The sequence below is a fragment of the Carassius gibelio genome, chromosome A24 (assembly GCF_023724105.1).
Source record: "Carassius gibelio isolate Cgi1373 ecotype wild population from Czech Republic chromosome A24, carGib1.2-hapl.c, whole genome shotgun sequence".
Classification (NCBI taxonomy): domain Eukaryota; kingdom Metazoa; phylum Chordata; class Actinopteri; order Cypriniformes; family Cyprinidae; genus Carassius; species Carassius gibelio.
The window spans coordinates 6,644,453-6,656,173 of NC_068394.1; the positions used below are offsets into that span (position 1 = coordinate 6,644,453).

General features: G+C 36.4%; 1 protein-coding gene across 2 annotated transcripts in view; it reads left to right on the forward strand.

The window, feature by feature from the left end:
- The first annotated feature begins 1,232 nt into the window (after nucleotides 1-1,232).
- LOC127946368 (phospholipase D1) overlaps nucleotides 1,233-11,721 on the forward strand; it is a 26,336-nt gene continuing 15,847 nt past the window's right edge. Inside the window, exons 1-2 of one of the 2 annotated variants that reach the window (XM_052542897.1) lie at nucleotides 1,233-1,553; nucleotides 11,664-11,721. The exon at nucleotides 11,664-11,721 is cut by the window's right edge and continues 119 nt beyond it. In XM_052542897.1, coding sequence (XP_052398857.1) covers nucleotides 11,696-11,721 — 26 coding nt within the window. In that variant the 5' untranslated portion in view covers nucleotides 1,233-1,553; nucleotides 11,664-11,695. Of the gene's footprint in view, nucleotides 1,554-6,454; nucleotides 6,609-11,663 lie in introns of those variants that run through there. The other variant, XM_052542896.1, reaches the window with a different exon arrangement.

The window sequence follows — 11,721 nt, forward strand, 5'->3', positions numbered from 1 at the left end:
TCTTAAAAAAGGAGTGCAAAAATTAAACCCTAATTTGTGTGAATTAAATTCAATTATTTGTTTACTGATGGTAACACAAATATCTGGAGTAGAACCTAATGAGCTAAATAGCAAATCTTGTTTGTTATCAGGGCGATGCCTAGAGAAAGCAGGGTGGGTAGACAGATCAAGGGCTTTGAGACCCAGCCGGCGGTTTCCGCTGCTGCTGCAATCGGTTCGGATTAGAGCTGCGGTTACACTTACGTAGTCTGTCACAGGCGTATTTTGTAGCCTTAGAAGCATTGATGTGACGTTGTGTTCGGGATTTTGACTGACAAATATAACTGAGGAAAAATTTGATGACAAGCTAATGAATGAGTTCGACGCCGCAACAGTACGCATACAGTACACAAGCACACGCATTAGGCTACTTAGCTTTTATAAATGAGCATGCTTTTTAATTTCTAATTTTTTTTTTTTTTTTGGCATGTTGTATAGCCTACCATTTGTATAACCACAGTTCAATCATGTAAACTCTCGGAATTAATTTTACCAGCATTTATTAGTAAGCATGAAACGTGGCTTGGTCTTCGTGGACTAGATCTGCTACGTTGCTGCTGTTGATCATTTGTTACCAGGGTTTAAGTATAACAAGTTTTATTTATTTATTTATTTATGTAGTAGCAGTAAAACCATGGTTAATTTTCGTAAGGGTTGAAAACTACATTTATGATGTGTTTAGCTCTGGTGATTTTTTCAGCCGCTCTGTTAAGTTGTAACATACTCATCATGCATCACTGAACCTATTTTCAGACAAAAAATGGCTAGTTTGTTTAGTTCTTTGCCAAGGTCAATAAAAAAAGAAGGTAGGTTGTGCGTGTCACCTCACCAGCGCACTAATATTTCTGGAGTATCGTAAATGTGTGCATCGGACTGACAGAGTTTCAGCTCAACGCTCGGCTCCAGATCCATCAAGCATTCGGAGAGAAACCTACAGAAAACCAGCGAGCGAGAGAACGCCACGCAAAGACTTTTAAAATCCCACAAACTCCCAAGACCGAGAACTCTCCTCAGACAACCCCTGGTTCGAGTGATATAAATATTAATAAAAACTTTTGAAAGGCTTCTTGACTTGTCAAATTTGGAGACCTTAGTTTAGGCCAGTGGTTCCCAAACCTGTCCTGAGCTGATGAGTTGAATCAGATGTGTTTAATTAGGGAGACAAAGAAAACGTGCAGTGTTGGGGGTACGCCAGGACAGGTTTGGGAACCACTGGGCTACACATAGACCCATTATAAACATATTGTAGGCTATACCTTTTTTTAACTTTTTTAATATATTTCTAAATCAGATGAGAAACAGATATATATCAGCGTATGCACATTATTTTTAAGACTATAAATAACAACCCGCGGGTGTGGACGTCCATGCATAATTTAAATGGGCGTGTCCAACAGTGCAGAAGAAGGAAGCGCGAGGCAGATGATCCGCGTTCACCTCCTCCAGCGCTGCTGCTGACTTTATTTGAGAAGCAGATTCACGACAGCGCGGTCGTGCCTCCAGTTCTTTATCAGGTATGTTTACTTTACTTTATCTGACCAAATAAGTCTCTGTTATGAGAGTAGAAATGACCTGAGTAAGTTTTAACAAGCGGAAAAGTAATGACATCTTGGCTGAGTACACAGCTAGACCACTATGCAGTAAGAGTGACAGGTTTGAGACGCAAGGAAACAGAAGGTGGCAGCCATATAGTGCTTCTGAACTGCCACATATCAGATCAGATCAGATCAGAGCAGAGCAGTCTATGAAAGAGACACCATGGGATTTAATATGTTTATTTTAACTACTTCATAGTGACACTTTTTAAACAATGCAGTAATGTTTTTCGACTGCCCACACCCACTGATTCTGAACCTGCTGTACCTGCAGGGCAACTTCGGAGACTAGAACTGATTCTTAGTTACAATTGTCTCGACAGCTGATAAATGCTAACAGATAGAAGAGCTCAGCTGTGTATTCATTGTATGTTAATGTCTTGCCTGGAACTTCATTTGTAGGACCTAAATGTGACTGTGCACTCCATGTAGCATCCATGAAGTGATTCCCACACACTTAAAAATAAAGGATCAAAAAAGAGGTTTTCACAGTGATGCCATAGAACAGCGATCCTCAAATCTGGCTTGCGAGACCCACTCTCCTGAAGAGTTCTGCAGCTCTCACCCTAATCTAACACACATTTAAACACGCGAGTTTGCTAATCCGTGTCTCCAGGATCATTAGAAACTCCCAGGTAAGTTTGTTTGATTAGGGTTGCAACTAAACTCTGAAGGAAATTGGATCTTGCAAGCCACATTTGAGGATCACTGCCATAGAAGAACCATTTTTGGTTCCCTGAATATTTTTAATAATCTAATAATAATAATTTAATAAAAAAGAACCCTTGTCCACTACAAATGACCTTTTTTAATGCCTATAATGTGTTTGTGTATGTATGTATATATCCAGCTTTTTTTTTATACTGCCTTTAATAAAATTTGTTTTTATTCATTGATTTGTTTGTTGGATAGGTCATTGAAAGCCTTGACTTTTATTTTTTTACATTTTATTTTTTATTCCATTTGATTTTGGTGTGAGTTGTGGCCAGGACAGTTCAGTTCAGACAGGTTTTGTGGGATTTTTCCAAAAATGTTTAGTAAATATGCTTTGTTTCCTACAATTAAACTACTTATTTAGGATTGGCAGGTGAACTTCTACAATAACACGAATTATAAACATCATATTCTGACCACACCGTATTGCATAGTCCTGTAAGGTTTGTGTGGTCGTACTGTGTCTTGTCATATCAGTACAGTCCCCTCTCAAGGATCTCGGGACAGAATGGGAGTCACTGGTTGATTTGGGAAGGTGTGTTTTTCATCAGAGCTGCTATTTCATCATTTTTACCCTAATGAGGCTAACTTCTTCTTCTGACAACAACACGCATTTAGATAATGTGCATGTATTAAAAAGAGACCATAATTGTGTAATACTGCATATTCCTTGAAATATAGGTGTGGTTTCTGAGTACTACAGCAATGGATCAAATGATATGACAGGTCTTTTGATGACATCAGAGCTGTCAGATGATAATGCTGATGTTATACAGGAGGAGGAGATGCTTAAATGTACATGTCATATCCGCTGTATGTAACATTGGCAATAAGAATTGCTAAACCACCTCCTCTTTTATGAAACACAGGGTGTTGTACGAGATGACTTGCCACTTTTGCTTGTTGGTAAAATGAGCAAGTCCAAAGAAAGCCGTCTTTGGGTTGGCATGGTGGTGTCGTGTGCTCTCATTGTGGTTTGTGTGCATCTTCACACTTTGGATCTTCTTTGCAATGCACATGAAACGATTAGCTGTATATTTCAGAACCTTTTTTTCTGGTCAATCCTTAGAGAAGTGGTTCTTATTTTTACTGTTTTTCAAAGTAAAATCGAGATATGACCAGGCATGTGCGTTTAGCTTTAAGGAAAGGGGAAATTGGGCTTGTGGTCTATTGTGGTGTAATTGAATTTTTTTTTTTTTTATCAAGGGACAGGAAGTTGAACTCTAGTGAGGATGAGCAATAGATCCTAAAATACACCAAGTTTATGTTTCGATGTTCTTGTGTCTGTGATTGTTGTGTGGAACTAGAATCTTTTATTATTAAAAAACGTGCAAAGCATGCATGGATGGAGATGATTCAGTGCACTGACTGTAAAAGCTGAAGAGCTCGTGTTTATCCCAGTGGTTTTGTTTGCAGTTTTAGATATGCACCCGTGTTTGTTGATATGCATTTGTGGGCCATTTTGCCAGTTTAATGAATGTCCTGTTACTAGACACACACTCAGTAACTATGTTTTCAGTTTAACATAATAAACCGATGCGATTGTGCATGATGAGTAAACCAGAATAGTTGTTTACAGCAATTATTCACCCAAAATTGAAAATGTGCTGAATATTTACTCACCCTTAGGCCATCCAAGTCAAAATGTACATGAGTTTGTTTCTTCATCGGAACAGATTTGGTGAAATTTAGCTTTACAAGTGATGTAATGCTATGTTTAAATGAAAAAAAAAAAAAAAATCATATACATCTTGGATCGCCTGAGGGTGAATACAATTTTTGGATTAACTATTCCTTTAATTTTTGACTTGAATGTTGATGCTTAATGTTTTTGAGGATTTTTTTTTTTTTTTTGTGATTTCAGAAATTAAAAAGGGCCTCTGTCATTCATTTAAATATCCTTGGTTTATTGAAACGCTGTTTAATTCCAAAAGGAGAATTTAGCGTGACACAACAGCAACAGCAGACAGATACTGAGCATAACATTGTTTTATTAGGGATGACTGGATTGCGATTAAATTAAAGGATGTTAAATTAAATTACTAGCAGCGTTTAATCGAATCACAGCGAGTTTAACAATATTAAAGTCACTTGCTTGTGGGCTGAAGAGGAAATTAAAAAAAGCGATACATGTCAGTCACAACTAGAGGGCGCTTACTACAAAGCTTTACCCTTGATCATGTCTGCGGTGTTCTGTGTAGAATAATACATTAGGGAAATCTCATTAGGGAACCAATGGAATGCGGATATGGAGATGCTCGTTTGAATAATTTAGCCGCAGTCATAAACAGAGTAGTAATGGTTCAGTGTGGATTCACTGCTTGTTTATAGATGCACTCAGCAATGCCATATGTATCTGCTCTCTGAGCATGAGCTGGTAACATGCCTTCATTGTGCATCGATGTTCAATAAATAAATATATAAATAAATTCCTGGCAGTGGTTTGTTAGCCCTCCTCTGTAACCCTTTATGTAAGCCCATTAGAGAAACAGTAGGCAGGATGCATTCTATTGAACATGCAGTTAATTTATCACCAGTCCAGCACACAGTGCCTGGATAACACAGATCAACACGGTCATGACTCCATCGAATGTTGTTCAAGGGTGGGAATGAGTACAGAACAAAGCTTGTTTTAGATTCTAAACTGAAGATTCATGTATCTGAGCTTGATGCATACACTAAATGATTTGCTTTGCAGCAGCTTTTGAATTACTTTTTGATTTTTAACCAGTTTATTTATTTATTTATTATTATTATTATTATTACATGCAGATCAAGGGAACTGATTATTTAAATTATTATTATTATTTTTAGTAAATTAAAGTTAATTTATTAATAATTAATTTAATGACATTAAATCTCAGTTTCACCAAATTAACACATTAAGCTCACAGCTATGTGCACTACCATTTAAACATATGGACAATATGATTTTATTTATTAAATCATAATACAATAAAAAGTGAGATTGTAAAATATTTTTACAGTATACATTACATGTTTTCATATGTTTTAAGCTGTCCTTTACAGTATTCCTGTGATGGCAAAATGTATTACTGTAATGGCAAAATAAGAGCAATTTCAGTGTGCTAATTTTATACTCAAGAACCATATTAGCATATTATTTAATTTGAATAACTATAAAAAAAAAAATGTAAGTAGGCATCACAAATCACAAAAAGCATGCAAGTAAAATAATATGGTGCTAGCTGATTATTATTATTATTATTATTATTATTAATATTATTGTTATTATAGGTCAGGACCAAAATTCAACAATAGTTATTAAAAAAAAAAAATATATATATATATATATACACACACACACACTTGACATTTTTTTTACATTATTTAACAACGTTTCCCTAAAAAGGGCCCTTTGCTTGAAAAAAAAAAAAAGTTAAAAACCCTTTATTTAGGGGTTTTTGATGACTAAAATGAGGGTTACATTGACTCATCCAATGTAATATGAGTTGTTTAACGGCTACTGGCTGTGTATGTGTAAAGAAACCTCACTTTTATGTCCTTTATCACATTTAACCATCTGTGGTGGCCGTTTTCGTTACTTTCTGCAGTATCTCAGGTTTCCATCACCACTAAAAGAGCCACAAGTGTTCCATTTCAAACCCGGGCTGCACGGCATGTGGGTGTGTATGGACTGTCATGTCATCTGCCATGCAGTCTTACCAGGAGATGAACATTTAATAACAGCTTTCTCTCTGATAACAACGGGGAATGTGGGCTCAAACGCTGCTTTGTTTTAAATGCTATGCTAGGAGTCCAGAAGCTGGTGCGCATCGATTAGATTCATGGGTTAAGATGTGAATAAAACCAAATGAAGGCTCTGGTGAATGTGATGTTTGTGTGGAGACTCGATCCACTCAGCAATAAGAGAGGGAGAGAAGTGTTACATAAGACGTTGGCGCTGAATCATCTGGTAAATATTAACTTAAATGGCACTTTTGAGCATGAAATGTCAGTCTTCAAGATTTTTAGATAAAAAAGCACATCCCACACAAAACATATGGCACAAGAAGCATGTTGATGCATCTCTTGTAAGGCTAGTTAGACTCCTCCCCCTATTGGCATGTGACTACTGTTTCAGCCTCTATTATTCTTGGACATATACTCAGACACACACTGCTGTTTGCCAGTGTGTTTCACTCTATTACACGCTTCTGCTTAGTAGACTTTTCTGGGGAGAATAAGACTCAGAGGATAATAGGAATGATGGGGGTATCTCTGCCTGTGCGCGGGCAGGTAAGTGAACAATCATTTATCAATAGTTGAAATGGGTTAGATGATATTTTCACATTTCTCTGCTGTCTTTAAAAAGAGAAAAATGCATTTTAAACCTGCAGAAATAAGGAAGGAACTCTTCTGCTATGGGTCACTTGTGTTTTTTACAACATGTGTGACTGCTAGTTTAAAAAATGCATGAAATGTATGCACAGTGAGCCATCAGAAAGATCTGCGTTTGCACAGAGGGTGTGATTTTCGGAATGTTTGTGCACATGTATGTGGGAGAGCGTGAGTCACTGTGGAATGTCAATGTAATATATGCAGACATTATATTTATAAAACATTTTTTTAAATTTAATTACAATTAAAGCTCACTTTATAGATTATTCCTACAATGCAAGCTGTCCACCAACCTGATTTGTGTCTGGAAGTGTGCACCTCACACCAACACTTCCAATTCACATGGAAAACATTGCCTAGTATTTGCATTTGGTTGGTTGGAGTGTTTTTTTTCTGTGTGCAGAACATCGCTTGTATTTTACCAGTTAAGGTTCCATACAGCAGCAATGTTTGTAAAAGAGAAAAGATTCAGAAAGCTTCGGAAATGATTCAATGCCAGTGAAAAATTTTGACACACTTGACTCTGTTTGGTTATCATTATCAAATAAGAACTTTTGATCTAAAGGTTGAAATGTCAGAAATTTGTTTGTAGACAAATACAAATAGCACCTTTTTATTTTTTTATGAAAACCAACCTACAAGTGACCAGTAAAGAAGCAAAAAAAATAGATGTATAAGATTTAAAACAATTAAAATGTGTATATATATTTTTATTTGTTTACATATTTTTGTCTCTATATAATTACCATATACTTCCATCGGTGTTATTTTATAGCAGATTTCTTTGTTATTCTTAAATGTAGAATATGGTAAAAAAAAAAAAAATGAAGCATGAATAGATGTCCTTATTTTCTGAGCGATACAGAAGGCATGTTATAAAGGAATAATCTCAGTATATCGAAGAATTAATAATTTATCTCACAATCCTATAACAAAATTCCCATTGCAAAAATCTGTTTGTTTATCTACATTTTTCATGTTCATAGTTTTGAGGAAAAAAGTGGTGCTGAATGAGATTGCATTATACAAGGATTAGATTTGGAATCACAATACAAAAATAAACCTAAATGATCTCAATATTATTACATCCTGACCCAAATATCAATATAATGTTGATTTGTCAGGAGTCTTTCATTCATTAATTTCTTAATTTCTCTGTTTCATGTTATTTGAACTGTTATGGAAGTCATGTTTGTATCAGGGAAAGGGTGTTTTTGAATACTTAGTCAAACTGGTATTGCCACATTAACGTCATTGCACTCCCTGCACGACAGAACTGATCTGCATCTTTACTGTTATAGAGGGACATGCTTCATCAAGTTGCTCCACACACAAGGACACTGTGGCCCCATTTCCTGCTTTTATATTTGAAAAGACTTGGTTACTTGCCAGTTAAACCGATCCCTTTCAACGAGCACTATTGGCCGTGAATTAATTACAGGGAAAGTCCCATTGGAGCAACCTGCACAACAGTGCATGGGTCAGTAACTCACCGGTTCCTGGATTGCCTTTAACTATTCAGTATGCATGCAGACTTTTTTTACTAAAAGCCCAGATTGTAAATGAATAAAGTGCAACCTGTCCCTTCAAAAGCAGAAAAAGCAGGCAAAAAAGCACAAACAATATAATAAAATGTTCTGCCGATCTATATTTTTACAAGAGATTGAGCGTTTATGGCCCTAAATGGTTGCAGGTCATCTCCAGGTGGTTCCTGGCCAAACTCCTAACTCCGAGTACAGCACAGTCATTCTTTCCCAAGACATTTTAAGCACCTATGAAATGGACAGGCCACCGAATGTGTGATGTAGCTTCTGGACTACTGTAGATCAACTACATAAACACATTTCAGTCTGCTTCATTTTGACACTTGAAGTAGCATGATGCTGGGCGTTGAGAGCTTGAGGGTGTTTCTATTGTGGTGGTGGTGGTGGTGGTGGTGATGGGAATGTGCCTTTGATGCTGCTCTGCAGTTGAGCGCTTTTATTTGATGTAGTAGTTCATTGAGCCGATCTTTCACTGTTTGCCTTCACACGTACAGGTGTGTCAGTGAAAACACAAGGGAGGTTTCCAGAACTGTTGGAATGTGTGTTTGTGTTCCTCCTCTTGTCAGAACGGAGCCGTTTCCACAGACTGGTGGAGGTGAAACCTTCTCAGCAAAAGTCACAAGAATCGATACAAGTGTGAATTTGTGTTTTGCTGACTATTCAACACTGAAACGTAACCCTTAAGCTGTCCTTTGTCTGTCACGGTGTGAGAGATGTATGTTTGTGCAATGTTACTCGAGGTTATTTGACTGTGTGATTTACATAAAACGAGGATTATTTGTTTAAAGTCTTTGACCTTTACATATCCTCGTGTCTGTGGCTTTTACGAGGTTTTTTAGGGAAAATATTCTCTAATGTTTGTTTTATCACTCTAGAACATTATTCATGGCACTGATCCTGTGTGATTTATTACCTTGGCAAACACACTGTTTTAATTCTTGTTATGCATAGCAACCTGTTTATGGCTGTTTATAGTAGGTTTCCATTCATGACTGTAATATAAGCCTACAATTACCAAATTGAGCTTTTCTTGTGAATTTGAATTTTTAGATGAGAGCCAATTCAAAGCTAATGTTGCAAAAACAAGATCTCTCAAATAGCTGAAAACCTCTGATCTTCCTCTTTACGGCCTCCTTGAAACACATTCAGTCCTCAGTGATGCAGATATACTTATGTTTTTCAGAATTTGAGATTTAGTATGAGTGTGCAGTATCAGCCAATATTACAGATCATATGGATCACTACAGTATTGTGCATACTCATTTCCTATATTCTTACATTTAGATTGTCTTTGCTTTCGTCTAACGCTTCTTTCTTTCAAACTTATAATTGAATAACACTGTTAAATATCATCTTTAGGAAATCTCTAAATTAATATCCTATTGAAATACTGTATATTATAATTCACATGAAGTAATAAAAAGGATCATTTTTTTTCTTTGTCGGGTTTTATTTTTAATTAATTTAGACAAAGTAACAGAACTTTCATATCAACCATTTATCAGCTATGAAATTTAAATAATGATAACACTTATCTCAAGTCTGTATGATATTCAGATCTCTAATCACTTAAATTCAGTTAGTTTTTTTTGTTGTTGTTGTTGCTCATTTTATCTTCCACTACATGCAAATAACCAGTCTGAATATTTAGAAAAGCATGGCAATAGTAAGTCCTATCACAAGAAGCAAATCAGTTTTCTAAATATAATTGAAGTCTTCATATGCAAAAGCATCCAAGAGCTGGTTTCTATGTTTATGTTCAATTATTTCACTTTAATGGCAATGAAAATGACATGTTTACTGCCATTAAACTGAAATCACTGAACCTAAACATAATAGCATTTATAAAAAAAAAATATCGCCAGCTCTCCATTGAAAATGAATGGGATTGTCGCTGTGTGTCACATGCGGTGTGAACAGGGCTTGATTCTGTTATACCTTGATACTCGAGCCCTGGTTGATTTGAGACTGCAGTTGTGCAATTTTATGTTCTTTAAAATGAACTTCTCGTCAAGATCCTTTGCATCAGCGAATCATCTTAGAGGAAGTAGCCTAAGTGCAGATCTATTTTCATCCTGCTTTCGTAATTTTCAAATTTTCATAATCACAATTTAGGACAGTTCACACGCTCATTCAGCAGAGAAGTGTCTGAACTATTACTGAAGAGGTGGTGATTTATAATGGGCTTTGGTGGCTAAAGATCAGATCCATGGAAACAAGAGTTGTGCTTTAACAGGACTTCACTCTGAGAGTGTCTAACAAGCCTGATTCCAGCACAGACAAAACTCTCACTCAGACCTGCTCACATATACAGCACGTCAAGTTGAGAGTCGATTAAAATGTTACAGGTATCATAAAGTCATTTCCGACTAAATTATAGTGTTAAAAGTGCTCGTTGATGATTAATCTTCCTAATTTTTTAAAGTTCTGTCACTGAGATGAAGAGTGAATGATTTTAATTTAGAAAGACAAATGTAGCATCTCAACCAGGTTCATGTAGAATTTATTATTCAAATATGATCTGAAAATGGAAGATAATAAATTCTTCAAATTAAAAAACACATTTTTTTGGACTATAAGTCGCACCTGAGTATTAGTCGCATCAGTCTAAAAATACGTCATGAGGAAAAAAACATATATAAGTCGCACTGGACTATAAGTCTTTTATTTAGAACCAAGCACCAAGAGAAAACATTACCGTCTACAGCCGCCAGAGGGCGCTCTATGCTGCTCCGTGTAGACTACGCCCTCTTGCGGCTGTAGACGGTAATGTTTTCTATTGGTTCATGTCTCTTAGTTAATTTCTCTTGGTTCGTGTCAAATTAATTTTGATAAATAAGTTTCACCTGACTATAAGTCGTAGGACCAGCCAAACTATGAAAAAAAAAATGCGACTTGTAGTCTGGAAAATACGGTATTTACTATAGATTACTATATCTCTTTAGTCAGACGATGCAAAGCAAATGTGCACAGGTCAAAGCTGAATTTGGTTGTGGCATTAATGAATGGTGTTGCTGCGGTACATGCAGTTTTGTCTGGACAAAAGGGGGATTTTTGGTTTTGTATGTGATGTCTTTAAGCTTCTCAAACATTTTTATGAACAGTTAAAAGGAAAGAGGAACTGGATGGTGGTTGCAGACTGCGGTCTGTTGTCCCCAATTCAGTTCTTAACTTTTTTTCTGTTTTAGTTCTGAATGAGTTCCTCTAATTCGCATTCCAGCTTCACCAAAAACAAGGCAAAGCACACACACATGCTCACACACACACGTTTGTTTGACGTTCTCTGTTGTGGAGACGATATTCAAACAATCATATCTCATACCATTCCATGAATGTTTGAAGGATTTATGTTTTATGTTTTATGACATCCTCATTTCTCATGTTAAACAAAGCGTTGTGTGTCTTAAAGGAGTGCCCTGGCCAGCAGGCCGATTGTTAGCCATGCTGCGACAGCAAGAACCCGCGGT